This window comes from Podarcis pityusensis (assembly GCF_964106645.2).
Source record: "Podarcis pityusensis genome assembly, chromosome: 14".
Lineage (NCBI taxonomy): Eukaryota > Metazoa > Chordata > Lepidosauria > Squamata > Lacertidae > Podarcis > Podarcis pityusensis.
Window position 1 is genome coordinate 24,701,199 of NC_138039.1, and position 19,384 is coordinate 24,720,582.

The 19,384-nt window shown below is 40.5% G+C and overlaps 1 protein-coding gene across 5 annotated transcripts in view; it reads left to right on the plus strand.

Annotated features, from left to right (window-relative positions):
• Positions 1 to 797: 797 nt before the first annotated feature.
• RBBP6 (RB binding protein 6, ubiquitin ligase) overlaps positions 798 to 19,384 on the plus strand; it is a 30,041-nt gene continuing 11,454 nt past the window's right edge. For 2 of the 5 annotated variants that reach the window (XM_080981672.1, XM_080981673.1), the window contains exons 1-8: positions 807 to 1,514; positions 6,418 to 6,517; positions 9,771 to 9,807; positions 14,482 to 14,526; positions 16,830 to 16,918; positions 17,049 to 17,145; positions 17,719 to 17,858; positions 18,504 to 18,676. In XM_080981672.1, the coding sequence (XP_080837798.1) occupies positions 1,349 to 1,514; positions 6,418 to 6,517; positions 9,771 to 9,807; positions 14,482 to 14,526; positions 16,830 to 16,918; positions 17,049 to 17,145; positions 17,719 to 17,858; positions 18,504 to 18,676 (847 nt within the window). In that variant the 5' untranslated portion in view covers positions 807 to 1,348. Of the gene's footprint in view, positions 1,515 to 6,417; positions 6,518 to 9,770; positions 11,254 to 14,481; positions 14,527 to 16,829; positions 16,919 to 17,048; positions 17,146 to 17,718; positions 17,859 to 18,503; positions 18,677 to 19,384 lie in introns of those variants that run through there. The other 3 variants (XM_080981675.1, XM_080981674.1, XM_080981676.1) reach the window with 3 other exon arrangements.

Here is a 19,384-nt window from a genome sequence, read left to right on the forward strand (position 1 = left end):
TTTACAACACAGTGAGCCAGTACACAGACACATTTATCAGTGAATTCTTACATTTGGTATCATGCAGCAAAGGCCGTTTGAATAGATAGGAAGAAACTGTGATGAAGTGTTTTGTGGGGACAAATCACAAAAGTCACAAAAGTGATTGTGCTGATTTTGGTAATGGGCTGCATGTGCATGATATCTGCTGGAGAGGCAAACCCCCCCCCAACCTATACTGTACATAAATTCCTGCAACAAAAGGTACTTCCTTCTTTATGGCAAGGATTTGTGCTTCCCCACTCACCGTGCTTTCTTTCACTAGTCCATTAATTCAATTCATGTATCCTTGAATCTAAACATATGTACTGAATCCTTGTGCGTATATTTCATATATTGGACTGATTTTTTTTAAAAAAAATTATATGTATATTCCATATATTAGACTTAACTTTTTTAAAAAATAAACGATGGGCAGGGCGAAATTTAAATAGGTATCCTTGCAATATATCTCTGAAAGCCGCAAGAGGGCTGCGTGCCTCCAAAGTCAGCCCCCTCCTCCCCATCCACCATCTTCGGCTTCTCTCCTAGAAGGGCCCCCCCCCTGCCCTTACTGCCTGCGCCTTTAAGAGGGAGGAGCCCCGGGGGGTCACGCGGCTAAGAGGGGAAGGCTAGGAGGAGAAGGTGGCGGAGGGCTAAAGCCCGGAAAACACCGCTCTCCTTCCTTCTTCGCCCTCCCTCCCTGCCTGCCACCCCCGCCCTTTCCTTTGTCATAATGCGCAGGGTCACGTGAGGCCGAAGGTGGCGCACTGTGAAGCATGCGCAGACCAGTAACTCGGGAGGGGGGAGGGACCGCTTGTGCCTTGCGCTGCTGTTGTGCGTGGAGCGGCCGTTCCCTCCCTCCGCAGCCCCTGCGGTCGCTGGCCGGGAAACCCCATCGAGCGGAGGAGCGGTAGCGGCGTTGTGAGGCGAAGGAGTTGGAGGCCGAGGCCGAAGACGACGACGACGAGGGAGGAGAAGGAGAAAGAAAAGGAGCGGAGGGAGACCGAGGAAGAGGAAGAAGGAAGGAAGGAGAGAAAAGGAGAAGAGAGGTGTTTTAGGAAGCCGCCGCCACCGCCATGATGGCGGCCTAGCCGGCCCAGCGCAACGCCTGACGGGAGCCGCCGTTGCTGCCGTCGCGGAGGACCATGGCGGAACGAGGCGGCCTTTGAGGAGAAAGAAGCCGCCGCCTCACACGGGAGGACGCCCTTCGCGGCCCTTTTTCTCCCTCGAGGCATCCTTCCCTCCCCGCCCGCCGCCGCCGTAGTCTCGGCACCTGCCCATCCCCCACCCGCGTAGCGCCCCCCGCCCTTCCCTCCCCTCCACCGCCATGTCCTGCGTGCACTACAAGTTCTCCTCGAAGCTCAAGTATGACACGGTCACCTTCGATGGACTCCACATCTCGCTCTGCGACCTCAAGCGCCAGATCATGGGCCGCGAGAAGCTCAAGGCCGGCGACTGCGACCTCCAGATCACTAACGCTCAGACCAAAGAAGGTAGGAAGGACGACGACGACGGGCGGCTCTCGTGCTCTGTTTTCTCGTGTCGTCGTCGTTTGGCTTTCTTCTCTTCCGCTTCTCTCGTGGGGACACGACCAGCATCCCTCACACACAGCGCGCGCACACCCACCCACCCGCGATCCAGCCCCCCCCCCCGGCACGCGAAGAGCTTACCCACATGATGCGTACACACATACACAACAACATGGGTTTAAAAGGCACGTTTACACACACAGGGAGCAGAAATAATCCCGGGGGCTGGGAATTGTGGCCTTGTGAGGGGTGGAGATGTGCTTTAGATGTATGGATGGTGATGTATGCAGCCAGTCTAAATCGGGGCAGGAGTGACAAACATCCTTGACTCAGGAAGCCCTTCCCTTATGAGGGTTACTAGGCCACATTTTCTCCAAAGGGCATGGATCTTTATCTTCACATGCTTTTGCTTTGCTTTCTGCAGAGTCAGGCCACTGGGCCTGTTTAGCTCAGTATCATTGACACCTTTGGTCTTCAACTGGTGGGTTGGGACCCACTACTGGGTCATGGTCTGATCTAAGATGTTAAGTGTCAAGTGGGTTTCCCAATGCATATTTGAATTACAGGTGGGACTCAGGCCTGACAGTATTGAAGACTGCTGCCAGAGGCTCCCTATGATGTCAGGCTGGGGAAATTCCCAGCCTTACCAAAGATGCCAAAGCTTGAACCTGGGGTTTTCCACTTTGCAGGTTTTAAAATTGCTTAAGGGTTGTTATAAAATTTTAGGATGCACACACATGTCAGACACACACTCCACAGAAAACCAACCCTTCACCCTTCAAAATTTAGAAAATATTTCCTGAGAAAATAGCACACAGAACAATCCCAGAAGCTATATTGGCTCTCCTAATATTAGAAGAGAAACCTTTCCCAATAGTTATTTCAGTTCCAAATCCTTCAAATCCCATTTTAAGGGGGTGTTTTGTGTATGAATAGGAAGTGACCTGGATTCAAGAACTAAAGTATTTACCATCTCAAAAGAATGGTCAGACTGCCCAGGTACAGTCATACCTGGAGTTGCGATCACTGCGGGTTGTGTGTTTTTGGGTTACGGACGTGCTGAACCCGGAAGTACTGGGACGAGTTACTTCCGGGTTTCGGCGCATGTGCAGAAGCGCTAAGTCGCCTCCCGCACGGATCACGTTCACAACCGAGGTTCCACTGTAATGCAATTAGTTAAAAGGTTATTAGGTATCCTGGCAGGCAGGAGAGGAGCCTCACTCTCAGTTTTTTGTTATAGACTGCCTCCTTGTTCATGATGTTTTTAGGGTGGTCTTTGGCTAAGGGGTTGGGCAATGTGTAAAGTCTTTAAAGGGGCTTGCACATCTTTGTTCTGGATCTCTCACCTCCTTACAAGGAGGTAGTGGCTTTGTTATAACAGAAAAATAAAGATCTGCCTTGCTTTCACTGGATCCTGCCTCCATCCATCTCTGACCCATTATGGACTTAGGGAACTCGGAGTCCCTTGGTGAGTTGGGCAGCAAAAACTAACCCCCAATTCTACAACAGGCTAAATACAAAGGGAAAAATACGAAGCAAATGCTCCACTGTTGAGCTAGACATTGGAAAAGTGAGGGCCCACAGTTAAGCTGTGGGCAGTATTGGGAATTTGAACCTGGAACTCCTTAGTCTTTGTCCAGGACTCTTAGCCATCCCCAGCCTGATGTTTTAGAGAACAGCTCCCATCAGCCCTAACAAGCATAGGGTCAGAAACTATGGGAGTTGTGGTCCTAAAAATCTGGAGGGCTCACACCACTTTGTACACCTTTTCCGTTACTTACCTTCCTTTCATAGATTGGTGTATGTATGGGTAGCCAGTGGTCAAGCTGTTGCCCTGTATGTGGTGAGATGAATTACTAAGGTGGTAGCATCTTTAGTCTTGTGATCTTCTAGGTCTCACCACCCCAGACCCAAGGGTATATGGCCGGTAAAGAATGCAACTACTCATGTAAGCAATTTAAAGTTACATTATATAGCACTTTTGTGCCTGCAACACTATGTTACTTCAGTAGTCCTTACAGCAGCTTGAAGCACATGCTTCCCCAACACTACCTAGTGTGCTAAAGGTAACAGTTGAATTGGGGAAACAGTTTAAAACTTGTTTCATCAGTGTTACTTAGTTTCCCATTCCAATACCAGACTGGTACACAAAATCTTTACACTGCTTCCCTGAATATGTAATAAATACCTAGAAAAATATTCTAGTTTTTATATGATAAATAAGTAGAGAGCTTGGCTTGTATCTGGTCATAGTTGAATCCATCAGAAGTTGTTGAATCCATTAACAAGGCCCCTCAGGTTTTTTTTGTTTTGACTGCAAGTGAGGCTAAGGTGGCCTGATTAGCTGGTGTCTGTCTGTAGCAGCAGTCAGCAGCAGATGTGTCAGAGGAAGTGCGTGGTAAACAGTTGTTGGCATGAGCCATTCCAAGCCACTCACTCCCAGTTTCCGGCAGCTCCAAGATTCCACATACTGTTTAAGCAGTTACATCATGGCTAATAGCCACTGGTGGCCTACTTACCTCTGAATTAGTTAAAATCTTATTATCCTTGTTGCCTGATGGTGTGGCATATGGTGTTATGTCAAAACATACATACTGAATTTGTGTATGAATAGAGCTGCTTGAGTAGATTTACGATCTCCTGATTTCACCATTGGTACAGTATAGGGACACTCTGTAAGAGCCTAGGATGAGGAGGGGTGCTTTATAACAGTTATGTCAGGAATAGGGAACTTGTGTTCTCCAGGTATTGTTGGCCTCCCAGCTCCCATGAGTTCCAGCCAGCATAGTCAGGGGTGACTGGAAATCTAGTCCTCCCACATCTGGAGGAAACAGGTTCCTTATCTTTGGCTTATGACAGCCTAGGGTGAATACACTGGATACGATTCGTTTCCTGATTGGTGGTAGGCCTGGTGGACAGTGACTTTGATAATGTCAACACTCATCTCAGTAACCTCCTTGGCATGCTAAAAAGTGGACCAAGACTGTCTTTATGTGAATCTTTAGGAAAGTACAAGTCATGTTGGCCCTGCTGAGGATATGTGCATTTTAAACATTGTGCTTGTTACCACAAATCACAGCAAACAAAGCAGACTTCAGACTGCCACAATAGCCTCTCATATGTACAAGACTTTATGGAAGAGAGAATGTTTGTCCTGCATGTATGTGCATTGTGTGTCTAAAGCAAGTCCCCAAGGTTGTCATGTGCAGGCAAAAAGCTCCAAACTAACTGCTCACTGAAAATGGCATTCACCCCACTGAGAGAGTTCACAGTAAATGTAGATTAGATGTGTCAGGACTGAATTAGGCAATTGGATTAATGTTTATTAGGCAGCAAGGTTATAGTAGTTCATCTAGTAAGGCACTCCAGACAGGTATCCTGGGGGAAATAGGCTGTGTCACATTTACCCTCATGCTCCTTGTCCCCCCCCTCCCCGCAAAGTATGTGTACCATTACACAAGTTTTGTGTTAATTCCTGGAAAATGTGCATAATTCCAGCAGAGACTGTAGAAAGACTGTTTGGGACAATAAGTTGAAAAGTGAACAATGGCAAGTTCTTGATGTGAACACAAGCCATTTATTTCCTCAAGAGAACTGTACAGTGAATTCCTTAATTAATTTTCATGTCAGCTAGTTAAATTTTTATGACAATAGCTGTTTCAGTTGCTGAACTATCTGGAGTTTTAAACAAACAACCACCAGGTCCCTGGGAAATTCAGTCGTGTATTATGCTTGCCATTTTTATGCTCTTGTCCAGGGAAAATCAGAGACATCTTCACCAAACGCACTGTTAGCTTATTGTGCCCATGCATATATGATGTGTGTTAAAACATCCACATTGGCACAATGATATTAGCAGCTCCAGACTGGTGGGGGGTAGTTAGTTGTAAGCACCCATCCTAACTATGGAGCCATTTTATAACTGGGTGCTTTTTAAAGAAATAGGGGTAAGATTTCAATGTATGGGGTTGGGTGGCTTAAATCTTTTGGGTGGAATCCAACTAACTCCCTCTCTGATTAAACCCATTGGAATTGCTGGACCTAAGATAGCTGTGTTCATTCATTTCAGTGAATCTACTCCAACTATAACTGTTATTAGACAAACCTTTTATAATAGGGGGGAGAGCCATGTAATCCAAATACTAAACTTGTGGTTTGTACATTCACACATCCTGTTCTTTGCAACCTTTCACAAGGACAAGCTAACATTTTGGTTATGTGATTTTGGCAAAAAAAGGTAGAACATTTTTCAGTATTCCCAAAAGGGTGAGTCCAATGAATTTGCCACCTCAGATCATTGTTCTATAGTAACTGCCATACCTGCTTTCTTGGGAACACTTCACAAACTAGACTACAAATTCATAGACTTAGGTTGCAGTCATATATACCCTTACCTGATAAAGTCAGTAGTGTTTACTTTTGAGTATACATGTATAGGGTTGCAGACAGAGTGTGCATTCCCAATGCAGTGTGAAGTTCCAGACCACTCTGTACATAAGTTATCTTTTGCTTTAAATACCTCCCTATGAAATCCTTGTTCTGGAGTGCACTCTTAATTGGCAGGGTCCATTTAGCATTTTAAAACTTTCCCAAAGATGCTAAATACGGTCCTGTGCTTTTAGCCAGTGTCCTAATAAATTACATTTTCATTAGTATACATTCTACAGATCTTGGGTATATTAAGGAAAGTGGTCCAAGTTCCACCAAATGCTACTTCAGTAATTGTGGGATAAGTATTAATGATCCCAAATGGTTATCATTGCTGAAAAGGCCCAGGGTTTTGTGGCCTATTTTGAGAAAATTCCACATTGGATTTCTTTTCTTTTATTCTGAACCAAGCATACATGTTTTTTCTCTCCTTTCCTAGAATATACTGATGATAATGCCCTGATTCCCAAGAACTCATCTGTTATTGTCAGAAGAATTCCTATTGGTGGAGTAAAATGTACAAGCAAAACTTATGTCATGTAAGTGTCTGGTTTTTTGTTCCAAGTACTAAAATAAACATATGGGTTCTAACTAACATGTAGAAGCTTAGTGATGCAAGAAACATAGTTTAATTTATTTCTGCTACATGAAAAACATGCATGCAAATTCATTTTGTCATATTTGACCATGCCAGCAGCATATGTAAGTTGCACATTTCTATTTCCGTCTATGGCAGTTACATTCCTATTTATTCTCCTGATGAAGTTACACTTTCTAACAGAAGTTACAGGGAGAGCAGTTTTCTACTTGCTAGTTTGTGGGGGATTTCCATCAGAATCCTCTCCCCCACCCACGCAGTCTTGAGTTCCATGTGAATGGATTAGGCGCATCCAGTTTCTAGTTGGTAATAAGTTATGTGTTTTGATATGTTTTGTGAGAGTGGGACAATAAAGTCAAAAAGGCTATTTTGCTTACTGAATAATACTTTAAAATTATACTGTGCCCTTTCTGGTAGTCCTTTGAAAATGAAGAATCGGAGTTGGAATGGACCCCTGAGGGTCATGCATGAAGTCCAACCCCTACAATTTGGCATCATAGCTATCCAACTTTAAAAACCTCCAATAGGAAGTCTAACACCTTCCAAGGGAGTCTGTTCCACTGTTAAACAGCTCTTACCATCAGAATTTTCCCCCCTAATATTTAGTGGGAATCTCCTTTTTTGTCATTTGAATCCATTGGTTAGGATCCTCCACTCTGGAGCAGCAGAAAACAAACTTCCTCCATCTTCCTTGTGGCAACTCTTCAACTATTTGAAAATGGCTATCCTGTCACCTGTTTCTTCTCCAGGCTAAACATCCCTAACTCCTTCAACAGTTGTTCATAAGGTCTGGTTTCCAGACCCTTGATCAACTAGGTCTCCCTCCTCTGCACATGTTTCAGCTGACCAACTTAAATGGTGGTGCCCAAGAATTAGCCCTACATCTATTCTTGTTTAATTTTTTACATTCTTTTACTTAGAGGCACTTGAAGTAGATTATTCCTCTCCAGTGAATAGACTTGTGTTCCTGCAGTTTGGGAATTTGGAAAATAAACTTGACTGAAATCCTGAGTGTGGGGCTGATTCTTGAAGTTCAGGTTGGCAATAGGGCCAATTCTGAACATCTCCTGGAGATAGAATATTTTATGTTTGGATTGACTTTGGGATGATAGAGGTTAAATTGTAAAAGGAGTGGCTTTTTCACATTATGATTCATTATAAAATTAATTATGATCAGACAATGTTGAGCTTAATAATGAAAACAAATTTCTATGGTATGTAGAGACAGGATGAGGAGAGAAACTCTTGGGACTGGTTTTCCATTATAGGAGTTTGGGCTTGTCTACGGATTGCTTAATGAGATCTGCATTCTACATGTGGGTAGGAGTTCCTGGACACAGGACTCATTCATATTGCCTTTTGGGGAGGAATTGGGTGGAAGCAAGCAAGAGCAGTGGATGCTGGGCAGGGCAAGATTCTGGTGGATTGTGCTTCTGAAGATCATGTTTTGAATATTTTAAGCAGATACTATTCTAGTCCTCTTGTGCATTTGTCATAGCATGGGGGAGTTCATGATATCACCTTTCAGCCATCAATAGCATAACATGTGAATGGTGTGTTTGTGTGTGGGGGGGAGAATAAGAAAGAGGGAATCATAGAATTGTAGAGTTGGAAGGATGATCTAGTCCAACCCCCTGTGATGCAAGAATATGCAACTGCCCCATACAAGGATCAAACCTGCAATCTTGGAGTTATCAGCACCACACTTTAACCAACTGAGCTGGTCTTAGGTTTGATACTTGGTAACTGGATGGCACCCTTCCACATAGCTGACATAGGTATGATGGGTTAGCACTAAAGCATAATGTACTCTGGAGTGAACATTGACTTGTTCCTTTAAAGTCAAGTGAATACAGAGCACATTTGCCCATGTTTGTAAGAGTTGCTTATGGTAAAGGTGTTGTACATTTGTAGGGTAAAATGTATCGCAAACATATCCTCAGGAACTCTTGAGAGTAATTTTTGCTGCCTGCTGAGGCCAGGTCTGGTATCTACTCCATCCCACCTGCCATGCCAACACTAAAATGTCTTGCTGCACCAATCAGGCACTTAATGCCTGTCTTCATGTATTCTTCCCACCACAATGCTCGCTTAAGCGGCCTGCTTCCTCCTCCTACAGAAAAATACTATTCCTGGTGCAAGAACCAGTTTTCTGCTTAGAGTTCCATTCCTTGGTATCTGTCCACCCACCCCTCACACACACACCATGGAACATGCTAGTTGAGTGTGCAGTACTATCCCCTCACCCCATGTGTAGTTTTAACTTAATGTGTGCCTGTGGCCTTCGCTTTGTACCACCAGAGACCATGGTTAGGATTAGTTCTTTCCCCAGTAATAAACATGACATACATCAACCTCAAAAATGAGACAACAAAATAGCAGGATTCAGAGAAATTTTTGAAATACAAAATTGCTTTTATCTTGGGTTACTTGCTGCTTACATTTAAACTGTTTTCAGTGACAAATATGTAAGGCATGTGGTATAAGGCCCTATTCAGACATTGGCTTTGGACTTGCATGCACTCACTCCTTAACAATTGTGAGGAGATCAGTAACTTTTAAGCAATGTGTGGTTCTCTGTAACATCCAGGCTGTGGTTACTTAAACAACTTTTAATGAGAAGAAGCTAGCAGTTTCAAATCCTGCCTTGTTATCACAAACCTTAGTTTAAACACAGTTCGCCAAAGTTAAGATTTAATGGGCAGTTGTGCTTTGTATAAAAGCAGGTGCTTCTGCTCACCCACAGCCATTAAAGAAGGGAAGGGGCTCACCATAGCTTATGCACATAGCAGAAAACCATGGTTTCCCATTACATCTGAATCAAGCTTAAGTGTGTTCGTTATATGATGGCTGTTGATGCAGTTGATTAATACTGTTCTATAAACAGCTCTCTGGGCCAGGTTAGCTTCCTTGTTCACAGTTTGAGGATTTGGCCTTTTGTATAACTTTGTGCAGCTTCTGTTTTTCATGAAATGGGTAAAAGTTGTTAGTCTAATAATAATAATAAATTTATTTATACCCCGCCCATCTGTCTGGGTTTACCCAGCCACTCTGAGCAGCTTCCAACAAAATATTAAAATACAGTGGTCTGTTAAGCATTAAAAGCTTCCCTAAACAGGCATACGGTTTGTATCTAAGTGGCAGTTTCCTCTGTCATTGCTGTTTTTCTGACATTCTCTATTTTCTCTTCTTAGAAGTCGAACTGATCCAGTGAGTGGAACTTCAAAAGCAGTATGTAAAAACACAATATCACACTTTTTTCCTTCTACACACTTAATGTTTTTAAAGTAATGTAGCAATAAAATACTTTTCTAAATATTAATTTACATTGATTTCTCACAGAGAACCATTTATATTGTGAATACAATGTATTTTGAATCAGTATAGCAAAATTAAGCAATGCAGATCATTTTAATGTGAATATTGACACTTGTGCAAAGTGACGCACTGTATTGCATATTGAATGCAAGATTATTTCCTGTATGACTATGTGTTGTACAGATACTGTATGATCATTTATAGATCATGTAAGATAAGGGTTTCACTGCTAAACGTGATTACCTTGTTCAACATCTGTGTGTCTCTAGTTAGTAGCTATATGTTTGTATAGGTTGTTGTGTGCCTTTTTGTTTTCTTGAAATAAAAACATTTGGAGTGTATCTTTTTTTTGCCACTATTGCATTGTATCACCTAGGCTTTGTTCTAAGTATTTCCCTTTATGGTTTTTGAAAACGTCAAAAACCACATTAGTGTTAAACTTGTTTTGTTTTTTCCTTTTAACTTGGGGTTCAGGCACATGTTAAAACATCAAGAGCAGTTTTATGCAGCTATAAATGTGCCCTGTCATACACAGTCTTTGCACACGACTTCCAGTAGCAATAAGAATTTTTTTAAAACCATCTAGAACTGGTATCCTGCACTTGCTTCTGTTTTTTTGTGAGCAAGCACATAATTTAAATTTGTCACAGTAGTCAACATACAGGAAACCTATTTTGGCATAATAACCCAGCTGCAAGTCCTGCACCTTTTTAAGAAACCTTCCCAGTTGAGGATAACTTGCCTTACTTCTTTCCTCTTCACCAGACAAATTCCCTAATGTTATTTTATATTAGATAAACTCTTAAATTGAATACTCTAGTAAATCCTTCTGTAGCATACCATTGTTTGTGTATGATAACATTGGCAGCATTTTTGTTTGATTCTGGTGTATTAATTTTAGCCGGTACTAACACATATTCTGTTCAGTATGGTTTTGCTTAATTTAAGATACTGCAAACCTAGTTCTAATTATTTTTCAGCTTGGCATATCTTAAGTGTACTTGTTTAAGTGTAGCTGGCTTTCTTTTTAGAAGAACAAAACCCAAAAAGTTATTTTGTGGATTTACTGGTCTTGGTGACCAGTGAGAATATTGATGAAATCATGGTTAACTAGAAATGTTTGGTCTTTGTGTAGCCTTTCAAAATGTTAAACCATAGGCTGCATTTGACAACTCGTCATACATGTTTTAAAACTGCTTCCCATTTATAGTGACCCAATGACTGCTGTAATACATAATATAGTGGATTTGTGTAAGCTACACTTACCTAATTCTTTTTTCATGAGCAGTCCTTTTCTTTGCTAGTATGTATATAAACACGACTATATGTTCGTAAATAAAGTTCAACATTCATTTAGAATATTGTGTTCCCTGGCATGTCTATTATACATCTGGGTAGTTCTTGTAGTTTGATCAAATGTTTTTTAAATGTGTTTTTTTAAAGCAGGCTTGCAAACAGGTCCACAGAATTTACTAGCCTACAAACTTATCCACATTGTAACTTATTTGCGTTCTAAAGTGGGGGTGATGGGTATATATATTTTTAAGCTTCCCTGTCATAAGTACCTGGAGGTGACTACTACTTCCTGGCCTAGAGGGTGGCTGTTTAAAGCTAAGGCGGAACACTTAGTTCCTTTACATAATTCATCTGCTATGCTGTCTTGCCCAGATGTCAACTGAGAATTCAAAAGAAAATTCTTTTTGGAAATAGGTCTTTCCAATTCTGTGTTGAAGTGTTCAGTGCTCTGGGAAACTTGGTCTAGATGGTGGGGAGGAGACTTAAGTGCTTCCATGTGATATATGACAAAGCGAAAAACTGTAGGCTGAAGATGAGGCTTGGCACTGGGCTGAGAGTAGTATAGAGTGCAGGTTTCTGTAGTCTAAAAAAGTCAACATGTTCTTAATTATCAAGAATTCCTCAAAGTAGTACTTCTTTGATTGTTGTCTTAGTATCCAAAAAGTATAGCATCTTTTTGGGTGGGCTTTCTGCATCTAATATAGACTGCTAATGTTCTTGACAAGGCCTCCACAAGTCAGGTTTCCTAAGAAGGCAAGGTGTCCCACACACAGATTCCCTCTCCTGTGTTGCAAATAACTTGGGATCTAGGAAGTTGTGAACTCAATCATGTACAGGGCTGGATCTAACATGATCCTTAGTGCCATGGCTCTGGGGTTTTCTTAGCTCTTTGTGGTGCTCTGAGTTCATTGTAGGGCATGGGTTTGACTGGGTGTGAAATGTGAATCAGCTGTTTGTGGCCATGCAAAGGAATGGAAATCAGGAGACTGACAGAAATCTCAACTGGAATTGATGACTTTTAAGAGCAAAGAGTTTAGCATTAAAGGAATAAGAGCAGCCAGACGACTTCCAAATACTAGGAGACCCAAAATTCACTTGCTTGTGGTATTTTCGAGTCCAGGATGCAGTGTGTTCCCTTGTCCCTATTCTCTTAACCAATGCTTTGCTTGTAATCTGTTCAGTGCTTTCCACGGGAAATATTACCTCTGTGCCCATGTTCCATAACTTGCTTCATATGGCTGCAGCTGCTTAGAGTAAATAACACTTGATGAGCTGTTAAGCTCTTCAGTTTACCTGCTCAGCCTGTTACCACACACAAAAATAACTGCCATGATACAGGTTATAAACTCATTTTCTTGAAAAGGCTGCCTTTAGAAAGCTGTGTTTGAGTATACTGCTTTAATTAAATTGCTGCATAGTTCAAGCTACAAAAAATGTTAGTAGTCAGATAGCTCTGATTGTGATTGGTGGGACGTTATGGAGGTGAGGTCATTGCAAATAACTCTGCGTTGGCTGAGGCTGGCCACCCAGCTTTAGGAATGGTGACCAGGATCCACTCTTAATGATGTCCCAAGTGTAGTGCTGGTGGGGTTGAATGGCAGCTATTCACTTGAGCAGGAGAAAGTAAAGGGGTACCCTCATAACTTTGGGCAAAGTGTGAAACCTATTGACTCGAGCATGTTCTCCCATCCTGCCAAACAGAGTCCTACAGAACTCCATAGAGGCAAGCTTAATTCTTTTTCAGGGTTAGCTTCTATCTGCCTAACCCCATGTTTCACTGTCCCCCATTTAGGCAGACATTATTGTAACGCTAGTCACAAACACCTGAAAAGTTGGGAGTTAGAAGGGAAATGTGTGTTTTATTATCTTAACATAAATCCATTTTTCTTCTTCAGCAACTTTTTGCATTACACTTGAAGACCATAAAACAATGCTAGTGTTTTACGATGTTATATTTCTGATTGCTTTCACTTCAGAGCTACCTGTAGGCACTACTTAAAATGTGTCTTAAAACTTAACGTTGAATGTTGTATCCTAGAATTAGCCTCTCAAAAATGTGGCTTTATTTACTTGGCGCCAGGCATGTAAGCGCTTGAGACCCAATCCTGGTACCTTCAAGCAAGATACCACCATGAGAAACAATACATGTTTTCATTGACATTGTTTTCTAAAGTAGTAGCTAGAGTTCTATTCCTTATGTCACAAGAAGGGCTATCTTATCTCTACTGTATTTCTGGTATTGAATGCTGCCGTATTCCAAAGTTAGTTCAAATGCAGCCTTTGCCAACCTGTTGGACTCTGGATGTTTTGGGCCACAACTCCCATCAGCCCTTGCATGCACAAGTCTTTAGGATGCTGAGGCTGATGCACACCAAAGCATCTGGAGTGCACCAGGTTAGTGAAGGCTACTGCTCTACAGTAAATGAAAGAAAGTTGATCTACACAATCTGGTTTAACACTCATGGCACCTCCAACAAAATAAAATCTTTTGCTTTAGGGGGCTTCAGTTCATTTTCTGAGCAGCATCCCAAGACTTGTCACAGCACCAAAGTCTGATTTCTTGCTATATTATGCCATTTCTCTTAAATGGACAATAGCTGTAGTTGAGCCCAGTGCTAGAAATCAAGTTCCTGAACTGATCCCTGGACTTCAAAAAATATTTGCCATTACTGATTTAGATATTACAAACGAAATTCTTTAAATGTTACCTCTTTATTTCAATAGTTTCCATGAAAATGTAATTTGAGAATCACATAAATATTTTAAGCACTTAATTCCAACACTTTCCCTGCCACAGAGCATTTAATTAGTACCCTGTTGCTATCGACATTGGCTTTTTTGAGTTAAGCATTAACAAGTTTCCAGAGGCTTGAAATCTGCCAATTTTTATTTTTTTTAATATAGGAAAATATTTGGCTATTTTGTGTGACTGCTTTGTGGAACCTACTGCAGCATGCTATTACATGTAGAATGACGATTTTTAACTATTGAAAAAGCAATTTATTTTTATTGTGAAAAAATGTAGGCTTGTTTATGTTGATCTCTGAACATAAGCCTGATGAGTTGATTCCACTGAGTGAGTGCAGCATTAGTTGCTCTCCTGTGAAACTGAATATTATGTATACCTGACTGCACAAACTGTACAGACAATGATATGTTTTGGCCAAAGGCTTCATTACTTTGAAAAAATGCCTCTCTGTAGGACTAGATCTTAATAACACAGTAGAGGCTAAATATTTTGCTTCATTTTGATTGTGGAACTTGAATGTGTGTTTAATTTTTTATGAACAGATTGATGACTCTTCTGCATCTATTTCTCTGGCCCAGCTTACAAAGGTATATATACATATATTCTTGTCAAATATAGCCAAATAAATTGTTGCTTGCTTGGTATTTTGAATGTTTTTATGCTGTGATCCTTATCTGGTTAATTTCTGTTACTGGTGCAAAGCATTTTTAGTAAAAAGTACCGAGCCTAAACATTGAAAATGTGTGTATATTTATTGATAACTATCCTGTAAAGAGTAGTTCCCAGTATGGGAAGATAGAAGGGGAGTCCCTTATCAGCCTCAACATAATGTTGCCGTTTTACTCATCTTCAAGACACAAAGAAGAAGCACCTCCGAAGCTGTTTTATCGTTTCTTTCATACGTTCCATTAATTTTGCATTGGAAAAATAGCACAAAGAAGAATTTTAATACTTTGGCTATTTATGGACTCCTAGGATTTCTCGGTGTGACAGCCAAAATAGAAGTATTTCCCTATCACATGGACACTTTACATGATAATTTTGGGATTCTGCATTCAAAGCCAGTGATAGTGCAATAATTTGCATAAAATTTGATAAAAGTTGTACACTTGTAGTGTATGCAGTGGGCAGCAGCTATGCAACTAATTTGTTTGAACACAGACTGCGTAAATGTAACTGTTTATAGGAATATACCAATGTGTATGTGTGGCATATTAGCAAATGTGACCTTCTGAAACTGTTGTATCTGCCTTGTTTTGCTATGAAACTGCTTGCATTTTCTGCTCAATAATGTGTAACTTTGTCTGGGAAAGCACTAGTGATAACGCTCATCAAGTAAATTAGCTGCTCTTTAAAATTCCTATTAAGCAGTGTTACCTAATACATTTGTGTTCCCTTTGTGAATAAAGACTGAAGTTATGTGTTTCCAAGAAAAACTTTATCTAGTAAAGTTGGGAAACTCTGAAGTGCATTTGCAAATACAAAATTTAAGTCAAGCAAGGTAGCTTTAGTTTGGTTTCCATTAGTGCTGTCCTTAAATTTGTCCTCAGTTCTGTAAGCTCATGTCAAGTTCTATTTTTATTGAGGTATGAAAAAATGTCCAAGAGGTATACAAGTTACGGAGAACTTAAGTATTTCTGAGTATTTTGTAATATAAAGTAGTTGAAAACTGTTACTTGCTTTAAAACCTCTTCAATGCACAGAGTCTTTGCATAGAGGAAATGTGTTTAACAGTTTTCTGTTTTATTCCTATTATGTATTAAATGCCATATTTGAATTTTGGTCTATTCCTACTAATGTTTTGTGCTATTGGATGTGTTCTGTAAAACTGTTTGGGTTCAAACAAATTAGCTCAGTATTTGTAAAATAGTCTTCTGTAAATGTGAACAATTTAATAGTTGTTAATCTGGAATGTTAAGAAAAAATATGTATTTTAATCAACTGTTTAATAAAATGTTGAAACTAGCTGGTTGCTTTTGTGGATGAATGTATAAAGTATGTGTGGCTGATCTGAATGTTAAGTGATTGAATATCTGAACAGTTAGTAAACCAGTCCCTTAGACCCTGCTTGTATCTGTTTATAGAGTGTAATGAACCATCCTAACAAGTACCAAGTTTCTGGAAACATTAGCTCAATAAGGGAGCCTCACATTTAGGGCTTGCACCTTAAGGGTAGTGTCATCTTGAAAGTTGTGTTTCCAAAACATTTTGTGCTGTCTTTAATTCCAGTTGGGAAAAATTATTTTGTCTGAATTTTTTTGTGCGTTGGTGCGATGCAGTTTTTTGGATACATTCAGTTGCACTCAGGCATTTTCCTTTTAAAGACATCTGAAAGGGAATAACAAGCCCATTTCCCAAGTTTTTAAAGGTGGTCTAGCTGGGCTTCTGAACCCTCAGTTTTCAGGATGACATTGTCCTTTTAAATATTTTAAGCATAAATAATGCATAGCATTATATAGCAAATTGAGGCAGTAGTGAACAGCATCACTTTACAAAAGGAAACAGCTCAATGCCTTTTATCTTGTAAGTATTACAGAAGGCATCTTTCAGAACATTTAACTCCAGACCATTTAAATTTATCACGGCAAACTGGAGCAGTTACACAAGCCATTACATAAGATACAAACTGCACCTAAGGTTTAGTTAGAATGCCCCAGCAGAGTTTTTTATCTTTTCATTTTAGGTTAGCAAGTACACAAACATCATGTAACGGCATAAGGACTCCCTGGAACATCTTCAAGACAATCTGATATTAAAGATCTGTTTTGGAGGCAACTTTCAGTTAGCTTTGTGCTGCTCTTTACAGGATTGGATGAGTGGTGTTTGTCTTTGACTGGATGGACTTAAATGTGTTTCTAATGTGTGTGTCAAATGATTACCTATTGAACAGACCGCCAATCTGGCTGAAGCCAATGCTTCCGAAGAAGATAAAATTAAAGCTATGATGTCACAGTCTGGCCACGAATATGATCCAATCAAGTAAGTCTTCAGCATGCCACAAACCAATTTTTTTAAAAAAAGCTAACTTTGGAAAAATTTACAGATTTACTATCTTCTTAATTAAAGCAAAACAGCAAAGAAACACACTTCTCTTCTTACACCTTTTTAGTTACATGAAGAAACCCCTGGGTCCGCCTCCGCCAACATACACTTGCTTTCGTTGTGGAAAAGCTGGCCATTACATAAAGAACTGCCCGACCAATGGGGTAAGGGACTGTGGAATGGAAGTTTTGATTAGTGTTAACTTGTTTATCTTTATTTTCATAGACCTCCATTAAACCTGTAGCAAGAAAATTAAAGTTTTATTCCTTGGTTTATTGTATATGGGGGAGTGTAATATCCTGTTAAGTCCTTCTTTCTCTCCACTTTCAGATTGTGTCTGTCTCTTCAATGATCCATTTGGTAGTGCCACCTTGTATTTGTATCACTGACTCCAGTAATGCAAGATCAGTGGGGTTGAGGGAGGGCTACCTGTCATGGATTATTATTGCGGGGCACTGCTCACTATGAAAAGTAGTTTCTTAATGCTAGCTTACAGTAAACACTCTAAGAGCAGTAGACAATTTTGTTCAATTCTTTCATGCTTCAAATGGGATGTGACTGACTTAAATAGCATCCTTGGTGAAGCTGCAAAGTTCATGTCATGTGCCTGAACAATGTTGTTTCAACACAAGCCAAGAAGCTTAGTTAAATTTGGGCAGGGGTTCTGTTTGGAGAAGCTGTTGAATCTTTCTCTTATAGCTTAGAGAGATCTTTTCTGTTTTTTACCCCTTCGATAGGACAAAAACTTCGAGTCTGTTCCCAGGATTAAAAAGAGCACAGGAATTCCCCGAAGTTTCATGATGGAGGTGCAGGACCCTAATACCAAGGGTGCCATGCTCACAAACACAGGGAAATATGCCATCCCAACTATTGATGCGTAAGTATACAGGTCTTTAGAACAGAAATGTTGTCTCTAACGTTCAATATTCTTAGCTAGAGCTTTGCAACTAGGGAATCTTATTTATTGTAAGCAGCATATTTGTAAAAAAAAATTAAAAGAAATGTCATAATAAGAAATAATTGTGAATGTTTGTGACAGTTCATTTATGGGATCAGACAATGTCTTCAGCATCAGACAAAAACATTGCTTTTCAAAAACACCTCCAGAAACACCTGGTTTTACCATTTTGCTGCTGCAGTAGAGGGAAAGCCTCCTGTTTATTGATTTCTCCTGGAACTATTCTCTTTGATAATTCTGGTTTGATTCTGTCCTCCAGTGTTTTGGTTTGAAATTGTAAACTGCTTGAGTTCATTGAATATAAGGCAGGATGTTGTTAGAATATAGTATTTATTTGACTAGGCCCGTGACTTGGGTCAAATCCACACCATAAACAGAACATTACTTCTATCCACAAACTGTAGCCTGTTAAGAGTGCTGGGAATTGTAGTGTTGAGTTCTTTGGGCAGAGAGGTGGGGCACAAGTGGAATAAATAATAATAAATATTAAACACATATATTTAATGCTTAACATCATGTATTGTCTCACCTTTTTAAGACCAAGATGTGTGTCTGTGTTTTCAGTGCTGCTTATGCTATAGGAAAGAAAGAGAAGCCCCCTTTCCTGCCAGAGGAGCCATCGTCTTCCTCAGAAGAAGATGACCCTATTCCAGATGAGCTTTTGTGTCTGATTTGCAAAGATATAATGACTGATGCTGTGGTCATTCCCTGCTGTGGAAACAGCTACTGTGATGAATGTGAGTTCCATGAACTGGCTTGTGTGTGTGAATGTGATGGGAGAAGAGCAAGGCTGATTGGGTTTTCCCACCTCTAGCGTTACCTGAGAAGGAGAATAGAAAGGTTGCTTTTACTTTAAAGTGACTTGCACCTGGACTGCTTCATTACTTTTTTTAAGAGGCAAGAACTGGACTGGGGTTTTTAAACCAAAATTTTTACTCTTCCTTTGACCCACAGAATTCTACTTTTTCCTTAAGTTCATTGGTGTTTTGGGTATATGATACACTCTAAGATATCAAAAGCCCATTCCACAGTAACTCAAAAGTGGCTTTTTTAGTGTAGTTGCACCTGTCCTATGGAACAACATCCCTCTTGAGATAAGACAAGAGCTGGCTATCTGCACTCTTTTGAAACAGGTGAAGACATTTTTGGTCCACAAGGCTCTGCCATGGGTGCTTATTTGGTGTGGTTTTCAATTTCATCCACTATTATTTTCTGTAGATTATAGCTGTTTTGTACATCTTGATGTACAAAAGAAGGCAATTAATAATAATATTCATAATAAAAATGCTGAAACTGTTGTCTTGCTTAAATTCTGACCTGGAATACTTTATAAAGCAAGGACATTCCTTTTCAGGCATTGGAGTTTCCCTCTGCACCTCCATGCCTCTAGAAGGAGCAGCTGCTTTTCAGGAGGCATATGGGAATGCAGTGGGTGTACAGCTTTG